This window comes from Hylobates moloch, unplaced genomic scaffold (assembly GCF_009828535.3).
Source record: "Hylobates moloch isolate HMO894 unplaced genomic scaffold, HMol_V3 SCAFFOLD_10, whole genome shotgun sequence".
In the NCBI taxonomy this organism is placed as follows: domain Eukaryota; kingdom Metazoa; phylum Chordata; class Mammalia; order Primates; family Hylobatidae; genus Hylobates; species Hylobates moloch.
Window position 1 is genome coordinate 103382862 of NW_026652285.1, and position 15415 is coordinate 103398276.

Below are 15415 nucleotides of genomic sequence, written 5' to 3' on the forward strand. Positions count from 1 at the left end.
TCCCTAGCAGGGTGGGGCTCTCTGACATGCTTGTTGGTCTTGGAGGGGTTCTGAGAGGCCCTCCCTAGTCTAAGTGCTTCTGTCTCACCAGACCTTCCTTCTGTCCCCTCACTTAACAGACCATCTGCTCCGGCCACCATTCCCACATGCACATTTGTCATGTGTCTCTACTGCTGCAGCTTTGCTCATCTTGCAAGAAGTCCCCACTCAAACTTCTGCTACAGAAAGCCCAGCCATCCCCCAATGGGCTCTCAACTGCTATCCCCATTGTATCTCACCCACAAACTGCTTCTCTGCTTAGAGATCATAGAGTGGCCTTACTGCTTCTGAGATAGGTGCTTTGACTCTGTTGTCATTTATCTTCTAGATTGTAAATTCCTGAGGGCGGTTTGTATGAATGAATGATAAAATGGAATATTAAGAGGGCAATATTGTGCCTTGGTTTGTTCCTTTTTAATTTCTCTTTTTCCACTTGTTAGGACTGGCTTTAATTTTGGGATAATCACACCAACACCGTCTTCTAATTTCACTGCTGCACAAGGTACAGACTCTGTGTTCAGGAGCATTACTCATGTGTTTTCTCTAAACAAGTACAGGTTATTTTTGCCCACATGGTAGTATTTGACTTGTTCCTGAGTCTTACTTACAGTATCTGCAATAAGCTCAGTGTTGATAATGTGCATTAAAAATATGCTTATTTTAAGAAACTGATGTGAAGGATTTCTATTTTTATAATTAAGGACAAGGAAAGGATTTGCTTCTAGAAAATCAGGGCTGTGCTTTAACATTTAAATGTTAACATGTGAATTAAAATTTCTCCATTTTTTATCTGTAATTTAAAATTTCATCAATTTATAGGGTGATTCTGTAGGGCAAGATAGACATAGTAATAGATAGACTGTAGAAATGAAAGACCAAACTCATTTTTTTTCTTGATAACATACCAGCAAACACACACATCCCATGCATGTTGTTAAAAATCCATCAATAGACTGGGTGCGGTGGCTCACGCCTGTAATCCCAGCACTTTGGGAGGCCGAGGCAGGCAGATCACCTGAGGTCAGGAGTTCAAGACCAGCCTGACCAACATGGAGAAACCCCGTCTCTACTAAAAATACAAAATTAGCCAGCCGTGGTAGCACATACCTATAATCCCAGCTACTCAGGAGGCTGAGGCAGGAGAATTGCTTGAACCTGGGAGGCAAGGTTGCAATGAGCCAAGATTGTGCCATTGCACTCCAGTCTGGCAACAAGAGTGAAACTCCATCCCCCCCCAAAAAAAAAAATCCATCAATAGTATGTTTTTAACATTTAAAAGAATTTGAAGACCTATAAAGAAACCAGATCTATTTGTTAAGTGCCTTTCAGTTATCCATTTATAATTAAGTCTTTTATTTTATTTATTTTGAGATGGAGTCTGACTCTTGTCATCCAGGCTGGAGTGTAATGGCGCAATTGCAGTTCACTGCAACCTCCACCTGTTGGGTTCCAGCGATTCTCCTGCCTCAGCCTTGCAAGTAGCTGAGATTACAGGCGCCCACCAGCACATCCGGCTAATTTTTGTATTTTTAGTAGAGACAGGGTTTCACCATGTTGATCAGGCTGGTCTCGAACTCCTGACCTCGTGATCCACCCGCCTTGGCCTCCCAAAGTGCTGGGATTACAGATGTGAGCCACCACACCCGGCCTCATTACTCTTTTATTTATTAACCACTGTTGTTTGACTAGGCCTTATGGGTGCTACCCATATCTCATGTGATCTTTGTAACAGCTCAGTGAGGGTAGGTATTGTAATGATCTAGATTTTCCAAATGGGGGAATTGAGGCTCAGAGAGGTAAAGCAACCTTTCCAGATTCACACAACCAGCAAGTGGCAGAGTGCGTAGCTCCAGAGCCCATATCCTTGACCACCAGACCATACTGCCTCTGTCAAATAGCTGACTTAGTAGAGCACTAATAAGTAGCCATTAATTGTACATAAAAATGATTTTCTGTGGACTGACACTTTATTTGCTCATAAAAATGAAGGAAGAACTTCCATTTTGAATCAAGTCCTGGTCTATCAGGAGGTCCACAGGCCATTGCTGTGCTGAGGATGTTATTAAGGAAAGCACACAGCTAGGTTAAATTAAGGGAAGAGGCTTTTTTATTTCTCTTTGAGATAATATGTTAATTTCACATATTCTAGATATTTTGTATTTGTTGTGATTTAATGGTCATAAAAAAATACTTTTTCCTTTTCACCTCAGACAACTCAGAGTTGATGTTTGTGTGGAGAAGCACTCATTCCACCTCCTTAGAGAAAGGTGCTGTGAGAACAAGGCACCCTGGCTCTGTAGAGGGAGGAGAGAAACTTTGGCTTAGAAACACAATCAATGGAAATGTAATGGGTCATCTTTTGCTAAATCCAACCCATTTTCTAATTTCTTTTTCTTGCTAGGGGCAACACCCTCCACTAAAGAGTCAAGCCAGCCGGACGCATTCTCATTTGGTGGGGGAAGCAAACCTTATGAGGCCGTTCCTGAAAGCTCACCTCCCTCAGGAATCACATCCGCATCAAACACCACCCCAGGAGAACCTGCCGCATCCAGCAGCAGACCTGTGGCACCTTCTGGAACTGCTCTTTCCACCACCTCTAGTAAGCTGGAAACCCCACCGTCCAAGCTGGGAGAGCTTCTGTTTCCAAGTTCTTTGGCTGGAGAGACTCTGGGAAGTTTTTCAGGCCTGCGGGTTGGCCAAGCAGATGATTCTACAAAGCCAACCAATAAGGCATCATCCACAAGCCTAACTAGTACCCAGCCAACCAAGACGTCAGGCGTGCCCTCAGGGTTTAACTTTACTGCCCCCCCAGTGTTAGGGAAGCACATGGAGCCCCCTGTGACCTCCTCTGCAACCACCTCAGTAGCACCACCAGCAGCCACCAGCACTTCCTCAACTGGCATTTTTGGCAGTCTGCCAGTCACCAGTGCAGGATCCTCTGGGGTCATCAGTTTTGGTGGGACATCTCTAAGTGGTGGCAAGACTAGTTTTTCATTTGGAAGCCAACAGAACAATAGCACAGTGCCCCCATCTGCCGCACCGCCAACTACAGCTGCCACTCCCCTTCCAACATCATTCCCCACATTGTCATTCGGTAGCCTCCTTAGTTCAGCAGCTACTCCCTCCCTGCCTGTGTCCTCCGGCAGAAGCACAGAAGAGGCCACTTCATCAGCTTTGCCTGAGAAGCCAGGTGACAGTGAGGTCTCAGCATCAGCAGCCTCACTTCTAGAGGAGCAACAGTCAGCCCAGCTTCCCCAGGCTCCTCCGCAAACTTCTGACTCTGTTAAAAAAGAACCTGTTCTTGCCCAGCCTGCAGTCAGCAATTCTGGCACCGCAGCATCTAGTACTAGTCTTGTAGCACTTTCTGCAGAGGCTACCCCAGCCACCACCAGGGTCTCTGATGCCAGGACGGAGGCAGTACCACCTGCTTCCTCCTTTTCTGTGCTTGGGCAGACTGCTGTCACAGCGGTTGCTATCTCAAGTGCAGGCCCTGTGGCCGTCGAAACATCAAGTGCCCCCATAGCCTCCAGCACCACGTCCATTGTTGCTCCCGGCCCATCTGCAGAGGTAGCAGCATTTGGTACCGTCACTTCTGGCTCATCAGTCTTTGCTCAGCCCCCTGCTGCCAGTTCTAGCTCAGCTTTCAACCAGCTCACCAACAACACAGCCACTGCCCCCTCTGCCACGCCCGTGTTTGGGCAAGTGGCAGCCAGCACTGCACCAAGCCTGTTTGGGCAGCAGACTGGTAGCACAGCCAGCACAGCAGCAGCCACACCACAGGTCAGCAGCTCAGGGTTTAGCAGCCCACCTTTTGGCACCACAACCCCAGGGGTCTTTGGACAGACAACCTTCGGGCAGGCCTCAGTCTTTGGGCAGTCGGCGAGCAGTGCCGCAAGTGGCTTTTCCTTCAATCAACCTGGGTTCAGTTCCGTGCCTGCCTTCGGTCAGCCTGCTTCCTCCACTCCCACATCCACCAGTGGAAGTGTCTTTGGTGCCGCCTCAAGTACCAGTAGCTCCAGTTCCTTCTCATTTGGACAGTCTTCTGCCAACACAGGAGGGGGGCTGTTTGGCCAAAGCAACGCTCCTGCTTTTGGGCAGAGTCCTGGCTTTGGACAGGGAGGCTCTGTATTTGGTGGTACCTCAGCTGCCACCACAACAGCGGCATCCTCTGGGTTCAGCTTTTGTCAAGCTTCAGGTAAGAATTTGTGGAAGCTTTTTACTTTGTTTCCCTCTCTGCTATTTGAAACATTAGCCACAGACCCCTATTACTTTTGTAATTAAAGGGGAAACTCAAAACCCAAAAATAATCTGTAGGTTAAAGAAGACAGCTTGGAGCACATGTGGTCTCAGGAACTTGTTTGGCCTAATTGGCTGGATCTGTTACAGCTTAATGCAGCTCCAGTTTTGCTTCTTAGCAAATTGTCCACTCTGCAAGCCACCAGAGTGCCAGTTTCAAGGGGAAAAATCAAGCATCTTTAGTTGAGGTCCTGGCAAGTAATTTAATGACCGATAAATAGGAAATTTCAAATTTGGAAGGCACTGTAGAGATCATTATACCCAAAGCTGTCAAGCCTCAAGGAGACTGCTCTAATGTCAGGATAGTGCCAGTGGAACCAGCAGGAGAGTCCAAGTGTCATCATAGTCCACCGCCCTGCCAGTGTTTTCTGTCTCCTCTGACACCATCTTTCTTACTGTAATGGCAGTCACTGACATTTGATTTGGGTTCTTTTCTATTTTCAGTGTTGTGACGTTTTGTAAAAACTATAGTTTACTGTTTTTGACAGTGAAACCTAATTCTTCACTATTGCATTTTGCATTTTAGCAGCTACTTTTACTTCTAAAAGTTATCAATAAGCAAGGCAGTTTGAAAATCTGTCCTGAGATTTGCTTTCTGATAGTTATCTTATGAAAGGTAATTCTTCAGCAATAGACTGTAGGAGAAAAGCAAGAATCAATGATTTCATGGTGGGCAAGATTACTAGTAACTGCTAATTCATTATTCGATGATAACTTGAAAATGGTTCATAATTTATTAGAAAGGAAACATTTTCCTTTCTTCAACAAATGTTTGTTACACTCCTCCTAAATTCAGCTATAAGGACACGGTGTTGAAAAGACAGACATGGTTTTGAGAACTACCGGATGCCCTGTGAAGAGGCCAGAGGGCCGCTGAATGATGGGAGATGTGCTGACTTGGTCCAGAGAATGGTCAAGGAGAAGGCCCTATGAGTCTTAAAAGAGAGGAGAACGTGTAACAGTCCGTATCACTACCGCACCATTTGTTCTGCGGTCAGAACCTGAGACGACCTTATGCACAGTCATACTATTTCAACAAATTCAGAACCCAGGAAGGAATCTTCTTTCATTTAGTATCTGTGCGAAAAGGTATCTGAGCTGTCTACTTCAGCCCTAGTTGAGGAATTGAGTCTTGTCCAAGCTCACCTACCCAGTCAGTGACAGAAATGAGAATAGTGGCTGGGCAGGCGGCTGACACCTGTAATCCCAGCACTTGGGGAGGCTGAGGCGGGTGGATCACCTGAGGTCAGGAGTTTGAGACCAGCCTGGCCAACATGGAGAAACCCTGTCTCTACTAAAAACACAAACATTGCCGGGCACGGTGGCGGGTGCCTGTAATCCCAGCTACTTGGGAGGCTGAGGCAGGAGAATCGCTTGAACCTGGGAGGCGGAGGTTGCAGTGAGCCGAGATCATGCCACTGCACTCCAGCCTGGGCAATAGAGCAAGACTCTGTCTCCATTAAAAAAAAAAAAAAGAGTGGAACTCCTGCCTTCTCACTCCTTGTCTGGAGCTCTTTTGTTGTATAGTTCTGCCTCATCTTCCCAGGCCCTGTTCAGCTCAGCACTTCAACCATGTTATGCCATCTGGAAGAAAGATAAACTACCCTGAAAAGAATGTGGTATTTGAGATTCAGAAGAAACCGAGGAGTAGAAATATTCATAATATTAAGTCATTAGAAAGAATTTCTGGTCACTGGAAGTCTGAGGATAAGCTATTCTCAGCCCCCATCCACATGGGGTTTGGTAGGAGAGGATTCTTTCCTCAGGGCTTTAGAACTTACACTATTTTAAAATGTTAGCAATGAAAAATGGTCTTTAAAGTATTTTCTCAGACTCTTCTCCATACTAGATGGGGAAATATTTTATTCATAAGTTGATTTATTATGGGCTATCTTAGCACACCTGAATGTCATTTAAAAAGAAACAAACTTAGGCCGGGTGCGGTGGCCCACACCTGTAATCCCAGCACTTTGGGAGGCCAAGGTGGGTGGATCATGAGGTCAAGAGATCAAGACCATCCTGGCCAACATGGAGAAACCCCGTCTGTACTGAAAATACAAAACTTAGCTGGGCGTCGGGAGGCAGAGCTTGCAGTGAGCCGAGATCGCGCCACTGCACTCCAGCCTGGGCGACAGAGCAAGACTCCGTCTCAAAAAAAAAAAAAAAAAAAAAAATTAGCTGGGCGTGGTGGTGCACACCTGTAGTCCCAGCTACTCAGGAGGCTGAGGCAGGAGAATCGCTTGAACCCAGGAGGCAGAGGTTGCAGTGAGCCAAGATCCCACCATTGCACTCCAGCCTGGTGACAGAGTAAGACTCTGCCTCAAAAAAAAAAAAAAAAAACTTTAATGTTGTGAAAGACTCATCCAATCCAAATTGAATTTTTGTTTTCTTTTACAGGTTTTGGGTCTAGTAATACTGGTTCTGTGTTTGGTCAAGCAGCCAGTACTGGTGGAACAGTCTTTGGCCAGGTAAATATGCATTTGTCTTCATTCATGTCAACATGTATCAAACCCATTCACTTCATCTTCACTGTAATGTAATCAGTTCATGTTGTACATCTAAATCCAGCAAATAGCCATGTGTGGTTCTTAAGCTGTACTCCCTTCAGCTGCCTTGGAGATGCAGAAGTCTCAGCCTCTGATTAAAGAGGATCACTAGAATTTTGATCCTCCTTCCACAGTCTTCTGGGAAAGTATTTTGAAAACACATTGCCTGATTCCTTTTTTCTTTAGATACAGGATCTTGCTCTGTTGCCCAGACTGTAGTACAGTGGCACAATCACAGCTCACTCTAGCCATAAACTCTTGGGTTCAAGCAATCCTCCTGCCTCAGCCTCCCCAGTAGCTAGGATTGTAGGCATGTGCCATAACACCCAGCTAATTTTTTATTTTTGTAGAGACACAGTCTCGCTATGTTGTCTAGGCTGGTCTCAAACTCCTGGCCTCAAGCGATCCTTCTGCAAGGGGATTACAGGCGTGAGCTGCCACGCCTGGCCCCATTGCATGATTTCTATCAGTCCCCTGCCTGTTAGGCCAAGGGTTGACAAACTTCAGTCTGTGGGCTAAATACACTGTTTGGCTTTTTTGGGGTTTGTTGTTGTTTAACTTCTTAATCTAAGAATGGTGTTTGTGTGTGTGTGTGTGTCTATATGTATACATATATGTATGTACACACACACACACACATATAGATATATTTTGTTTGTTTGTTTTTGTTTTTGGAGGAAGGCTCTAACTCTGTTGCCCAGGCTGGAGGACAGTGGCGCAATCTTGGCTCACTGCAACCTCTGCCTCCCAGGCTCAAGTCATCCTCCCACCTCAGTTTCCCAAGTAGCTGGGACTATAGGCTTGTGCCACCACACCCAGCTATTTTTTTTGTATTTTTGGTTGAGACAGGGTTTTGCCATGTTGCCCAGGCTGGTCTGGTCTCTTAACTCCTGAGTTCAGGGTGATCTGCCTGCCTTGGCCTCTCAAAGTTCTGGGATTACAGGCGTGAGCCACTGTGCCTGGCCAGTTTTTATATTTTTAAGTGGTTGTTTAAAAAAAAAAAAGAAGAAGAAGATTTGGCAACATATATGTCCCCTCTGCTAAGCTATATGTAGCCCGGAGACTCCTTTTGGTGAACTGAGCTGTTTGATTTTATGTAGCTGGCAGTTATCTATGTGCCAGGCATAATTTTAAGTCAGTCAGTTATTTATTTATTTATTTATTTATTTATTTATTTATTTATTTATTTATTTTTTGAGATGGAGTCTCGCTCTTTTGCCCAGGCCGGACTGCAGTGGTGCTATCTCAGCTTACTGCAAGCTCCGCCTCCCGGGTTCACGCCATTCTCCTGTCTCAACCTCCTGAGTAGCGGGGACTACAGGTGCCCACCACCGCGCCCAGCTAATTTTTTGTATTTTTAGTAGAGACGGGTTTCACTGTGTTAGCCAAGATGGTCTCAATCTCCTGACCTCGTGATCCGCCCGCCTCGGCCTCCCAAAGTGCTGGGATTACAGGCGTGAGCCACCGCGCCCAGCCAGTTTTAAGTCTTTTATACAAATTAACTCATGTAAGCATCACAGCACTTCCATAAGATAGGTGCAATTATTATCGCCATTTAAGAGATGAGGACACTGAAGGCCCAGAGAGGTTAAATTGACTGTTACATCAGACACCAGCTGCATTTAGATCATTTAGATCATAGTAACCTCCTAAGGAACCCTTATGAAGAAAGATACCCTAATTTATCAGAAAGGATTGTGACTTTCTGAAGGTAGAATTTGTATTAGTCCAGCAGTTAATAAAGTGGTAGGCATAATATATGTTTCTTACACATCTTCAGGAAGAAATTTTCTTTATCATCTCTGTTTTCCTTTGAAGATAGGCTCTGTCCTAGTCAGTGATCTTTCTTAAGAGAGAAATGAAACTTCTGATTTCCAGTTTCTGGTAGTAAAGGACTAAGTCATTCAAGGGAACCAAGTTCCCTACTGAAAACTACTAAAAAATGCTAGATAAAACATAAAAACCCTGTTTTTAAAAGCACCAATAAACTAACAAGGTATTTTACCAAGCCAAAAGGAAAATGGGGACCCAGAGAAGTGGAGCCCAGAAGCCAGTTGTGCCCTGACAGCATTTACTAATCTGAGAAAATGTGAATTTTCTATTTAATAACCCCAAAGGTAAAGGGACAAAAATCACCAACTAAGATATGCACAAAGTGGGGAGTCTAAAAGAGACCCTTCAGCTGGGACTCCATGTTGACAGGTCTCAGCCCCTGACTAGACTGATATGGTTCCAGGGTGATGCTGCCTCCAGGTGTCTGGCAGAGGCAGCGCAGGCCCACCCTGAAGGAAAGGAACTTCACCTAGCCTTCGAATTACTCTTACAAGTAATTTCTCTCCCTAAATGAGACACACAAGGAAACCAGGGACTATGAGCAAGAGCCAGAATAAGCGTCAGAAATCACCTTTGCACAGACTACCTAAACTGTAAATCAGCTGGGGCTTACAGAGTTTAGAAGAAATCAAAGACAAACTTGAAAATACCAGTAAGGAATATAAAATCTTAAGAAGTGTCATAGCAAATTTGAAGAAGAACCAAATAGAATTTCTAGGAAAATGTAATGATTAAACTCAGGTGTAAACTCAGTGGCTGTATTTGGAGCAGATTAGACCTGCTGAAAGGAGCAGTGTCGCGCTAGAACAGAATGTGATAGTCAGCGGTTCCAGCTTTGAGGGCTATCGATAGCCTCTGTCAGAAGCACTCAACACTGCCATTGTAGCGCAGAAGCAGCCGGAGACAATATGTAAACGAATGCGCATGATTGTGTTCAGTAAAGCTTTGTTTACAAAAACAGGCAGCGAGCTGGATTTGGCCCCTGAGCTGTAGTTTGCTGACCTAACTAAAAGGTAGGTTAAGGTGAGTTATCTGGAATGCATCACAGAGAGCAAAATGAAAGATACAAGAGAAAAAATCCTGTGGGAGAAAATCCAACATACATTTTATCAGAGTCCCAGAAGGAGAAGAGAGAAACACAGAAACTTCTGAAACTAATCGATAATAGTAATCCACAGATTCAGAAGCCCAACAAGTGCCAAACGAGAATGCATAAAAGGAAACTGATTCTAAGACCCGTCCTGGTGATACAGAAGAACACCAAAGATGAAATATTAAAAGTAACTAGAGAAAAAAGACAGATTATCTTCTAGGGAGCCATAGGCAGACTGACAGCAGACTTTTCAGCAATAACCATGAAAGCCACAACTGGCCACCTAGCATTTGCAAAAAATATCTAAAGAATGAAGGGAAATCAAGACTTTTTTTCAGATAAGCAAATACTGAAATAATTTATGTCTAGCAGACCTGACTCCAGTCTGCGCGACAGAGCGAGACTCCATCTCAAAAAACAAAAGAAATTCTAAGAGATACCATTTGGAAAGAAGGAAAATTTGACCTCACTAAAATTATGGCCCTCTTAATTTTAGGGTAAAACAAGACATTAAATAGGAAAATTGTAGCCTATGTAACCAACAGTGTAATTGTATTCAGAATATGTAAAGATTTCCTATAGTTCAAAAAGAAAGACAGCTGTACCCAAATTAAATTAAAAGGCTGACAGTACCAAGTATTGGTGAGGAAGAAGAGCAACTGGGAACTCATATATTGCTAGTTAGAATGTAAATTCATATTAACCACTTTGGAAAACCATTTGGCAGTATCAAAACTAATATACAAAATCCCTCTTGGCCCAGCAAATCTACCCTGAATATGTAACCAACAGAAATGAGTGCCTTTGTTCACCAAAAGATATTGATAAGAATGTTCACAGCAGAATATTCTTAATAGCTAAACACAGGAAACAGCCCAAATGCTTATGAGCTAAAGAATGCATAAATAAATTGTGGTATATTTATACAGCCAAATACTACAGAGAAATAAAATGTACTGCTCCTATTACTGGCCTAGGTTTGTTTTTTGTTGTTGTTGTGTTTTTGTTTTTGAGACGGAGCCTTACTCTGTTGCCCAGGCTGGAGTGCGGCGGCGTGGTCTTGGCTCACTGGAACCTCTGCCTGCCGGATTCAAGCAATTCTTTTGCCTCAGCCTCCCGAGTAGCTGGGATTATAGGCGCCCACCACCACGCCCAGCTAATTTTTGTATTTTTAGTAGAGACAGGGTTTCGCCATGTTGGCCAGGCTGGCCTTGAACTCCTGACCTCAGGTGATCCGCCCACCTAAGTGCTGGGATTACAGGCGTGAGCCACCATGCCCAGCCTAAATTTGTTCTTTAAAGAAATTCGTGCACATATGTATCAGGATGCAAGTGTATTCATAGCAACATTGTTATAATAGCTTACAACTAGAAGCAGCCCAAATGTTTGTCAACATTCATATGGGTAGGTGAATTTACATTATTCCACAACAGAATTTTTTTTCTTTTTCTTTTTTTTTTTTTTTGAGACAGGGTTTTACTCCTGTCATCAAGGCTGGAGTGCAATGATGCGATCTCCACTCACTGCAACCTTTGCCTCCCAGGCTCAAGTGATTCTCCTGCCTTAGCTACCCAAGTAGCTGAGACTACAGGTGCACACACTGTGCCTGGCCAATTTTTTGTATTTTTTTGTAGAGACGGGGTTTCACATGTTGCCCAGGCTGGTCTTGAACTCCTGGGCTTAAGCAATCTGCCTGCCTCGGCCTCCCAAAGTGCTGAGATTACAGACATGAGCCACCGTGCCCAGCCCTCTTTTCTTTTTTTTTTTGAGACAGGATCTCGCTCTGTCACCCAGGGTGGAGTGCAGTGGCACAGTCACAGGTAACTGCAGCCTTGATCTCCTGGGCTCAAGCAGGAGCTACTTATTTATTATCTCAGTTCTCCAGAATAGCTAGGTCCACAGGTGCACCACCACGTGCAACTAGTTTTTTTGATTTTTTGTAGAGATGGGGTCTCACTATGTTGCCTAGGCTGGTCTGTAACTCCTGGCCCAAGTGATCCTCCCACGTGGACCTCCCAAAGTGCTGATGAGATTACAGCATGAGACACCATACCTGGTCCCATAGTAGAATATTATCCAGCTATGAAAATGAGCAGATTTCAGCTCCATGTATAACTAACAAGCACAATCTTGAGCCAAAGAAATAGAAAACATCACTGTGATAAACTCCATATTGTTACTTCCCCTTCCACTCCGTATTCTTCCACCACAGAAATTATGTATGCAATTGGAAGGGCCAAAAATTGAAATCAAGGTTTTTTCTATGATGGCAGGGGCCTTATTGTTTTTATTTATTGCTGTATCTCCAATGCTTAGGACTGTGTCTGGCACATGATAGGCATTGTGGAAATGAATGAACTTTCAGGTAGCAGAAGTATCCTCAGAAAACTCTAAAGATGCTAGGCAGATTCTGGCTGGGATGTAAAAGGATATAGAAAACCTTCACTGCCATAATAACTAAGAAAAATCCAGATAATGTAGAAATCACACTTACTATGGCAGTATTGGAATTAGTTACTGCTGTATAACAAATTGCCTCAAAACCTAGTAGCCTGCAACAGCTACTTATTTATTATAGTCTTGGATTCTGTAGGTCATAACTTCAGATGGACTTAGTAGGGATGGCTTGTCTTCACAGTATCTGTGGTCTCAGCTGGAAGAAGGGAAGACTGGAGGCGGGAGTCATCTGAAGGCTCACTCTGATGTCAGTGGTTGGCTTGGCTGTTGGCTCAGACCTTAGCTGGAGCTGTTAGCTGAACATCTACATTTGGCCTATGTAGCCTGGGCTTCCTCACAACATGGTGGCTAGGTTCCAAGGAGGAACATCCCAAGAAAGAGGAAGAGCCATGCTGAAGCTGTATAACCTTTTAAGACCTATCCTCAGAAGTCACAGAACATCACTTAGGCTGCATCCTCTTCATCAAGGCACTAACAGAGTCCCAGCCAGGTTCAAGAGGAGATATAGAGGCCACCTCTTGCTCTAGAAGAGCATATGTGACTAGAAGTATTGCTGCGATCATCTTTGGAAAATATCTGTCATAATGGGACCATTGAAGAGTGGCAGAAAGCCTTGTTGAACTGATTTTCAGAGAGTGGAGCCCATCATAAGTGTTGAGTCCTGTGGCACAGCAGCTGCTAGGGGCACATACCAGGTCTGGGTTTGAGCAGGTAGTAGAGAGGCCTTGCCAAAGACAGAAAATGTACTGGCTGGAGAAGGAGCTGTTGGCAGTGATGGGGGCAAGCAAAATAAATGACCAGTAATTACATGAAAAGGTGATCAAGTAGCATTAAACTAATGAGGGAAATGAAAATCAAAACCACAATTAGATAAGATACCACTTCACACCCACTAGGATGGCTATCATTTAAAAAGTAAAAAATAAAAATAACCAGTGTTAACAATGATACAGAGATATTAGAACCCTCATACATTGTTGTGGGAATGCAAAATTGTGCAGCTACTATAGTTTGGCGGTTTCTCAAAAAGCTAAATATAGTACTTCTACCATATGACCCAGCAGTTCTGCTCTAGGGTAGAATACCCAAAGGAATTGAAAAAAAGGGATTTGAACAAATACTTGTACATCAATGTTCATTGCAGCATTATTCACAGTAGCCAAAAGGTGGAAACAACTCAAGTGTCAAACAGCAGATGAATGGATAAACAAAATATGGTATATACATTCCATGGGATATTTTTCAGCCATAAAAAGGAGTGAAGTTCTTGGCCAGGTGCAGTGGCTCACGCCTGTAATCCCAGCACTTTGGGAGGCTGAGGCGGGCGGATCACGAGGTCAGGAGATCAAGACCATCCTCGCTAACACAGTGAAACCCTGTCTCTATTAAAAATACAAAAAATTAGCCAGGCGTGGTGGTGGGCGCCTTTAGTCCCAGCTACTCAGGAGGCTGAGGCAGGAGAATGGCGTGTATCCAGGAGGCAGAGCTTGCAGTGAGCCGAGATGGTGCCACTGCACTCCAGCCTGGGTGACAGAGTGAGACTCCGTCTCAGAACAAAACAAAACAAAAACAAAAGGAATGAAGTTCTCGGCTGGGCACGGTGGCTCACGCCTGTAATCCCAGCACTTTGGGAGGACGAGGAAGGCAGATCATGAGTCAAGAGATGGAGACCATCCTGGCCAACATGGTGACACCCCGTCTCTACTAAAAACAAAAATTAGCTGGGCATGGTGACGCGCGCCGGTAGTCCCAGCTACTTGGGAGGCTGAGGCAGGAGAATCGCTTGAACCCAGGAGGCAGAGGTTGCAGTGAGCTGAGATCACGCCACTGCACTCCAGCCTGGGTGACAGAGTGAGACTCCATCTCAAAAAAATAAATAATAAAAAGGAATGAAGTTCTCATTCATGCTACATATAGATAAACTTTGAAAACCATATGCTAAGGCTGGGCACAGTGGCACACACACCTGTGATCCCAGCACTTTGGGAGGCCGGGATGGGCAGATTGCTTGAGCTCAGGAGTTTGAGACTAGCCTGGGCAACATGGCAAAACTGCATCTCTACAAAAAAAAGACCCACAAGTTAGCTGGGCATGGCAGTGCATGCCTGTAGTCCCAACTACTAAGGAGGCTGAGGTGGGAGCCCAGGAGGTCAAGGCTGTTGCAGTGAGCTGTGTTCACATCACTGCACTCTGGCCTGGATGACAAAGTGAGAACTCTGTCTCAGTCAGTCAGATTTATTTATTACAGACGGAGTCTTGCTCTGTTGCCCAGGCTGGAGTGCAGTGGTGCAGGCTCAGCTCACTGCAACCTCCGCCTCCCAGGTTCAATCAATTCTCCCACCTCAGCCTCTCAAGTAGTAGCTGCGATTACAGGTGTTCACTGTCACACCTGGCTAATTTTTGTATTTTTAGTAGAGCTGGAGTTTCACCATGTTGGCCAGGTTGGTCTCGAACCCCTGACCTCAGGTGATCCGCCTGCCTCAGCTTCCCAAAGTGCTGGGATTACAGGCATGAGCCACCACACCTGGCCTCAGTCAGATTTAAAAATTAAAAACTCAGATTGGGATCTGAAAGACTTGTAAGTGCAACAATAATTTATTCAGCATACGTATCCTCCAGCTCTCCCCCCGCCAATCCTCCCCAACTTTGCAAAGAAAAAGGAACTAAAGGCAGCACTAAAAAGTAGAAAGAACTCACAGGGTCTTACATTCTCCTGTTTTCTGGAACTCTTGTTTGAAAGGTGATACTTCCTCCTGTCTCCCACCTCAGATACTTATAGACCAATAACCTAAAACCTAAGCGGAGACAGTGTTGGGCTAACCAGAGGTGAGCTCAGTCTTCTTAAATCTGTGACTCTGTTCCAGATCATCCCTTAGTGAAATCTGAATAATTATTTCCTCACTTTAATCAGACGAAAGGGAGCTCTCACTCTCCAGGAAAAGCATTAATGTTCTTCAGTCACCACTGTTCTTCCATAATACAAACATACAGAGCAACCAAAAAAGAGTGACACCCACAATTAAATTTTTAAAATCAGCAAAAATCAACCTATAGATGATTCAGATATTGGAACTGGAGACAGACTTTAACTGTCTTGTTCAAGGGCTTATAGGAAAATAATTGAAACAGTGGTTGAATAAGGAATCTCAGC

The 15415-nt window shown here is 44.5% G+C and overlaps 1 protein-coding gene across 6 annotated transcripts in view; it reads left to right on the plus strand.

Moving 5' to 3' along the window:
- NUP214 (nucleoporin 214) overlaps positions 1-15415 on the plus strand; it is a 109492-nt gene that overhangs the window by 70428 nt on the left and 23649 nt on the right. For all 6 annotated transcript variants that reach the window (XM_032165441.2, XM_032165443.2, XM_032165440.2 and 3 more), the window contains 3 exons: positions 480-541; positions 2441-4234; positions 6733-6803. In XM_032165441.2, the coding sequence (XP_032021332.2) occupies positions 480-541; positions 2441-4234; positions 6733-6803 (1927 nt within the window). The remainder of the gene's footprint in view (positions 1-479; positions 542-2440; positions 4235-6732; positions 6804-15415) is intronic.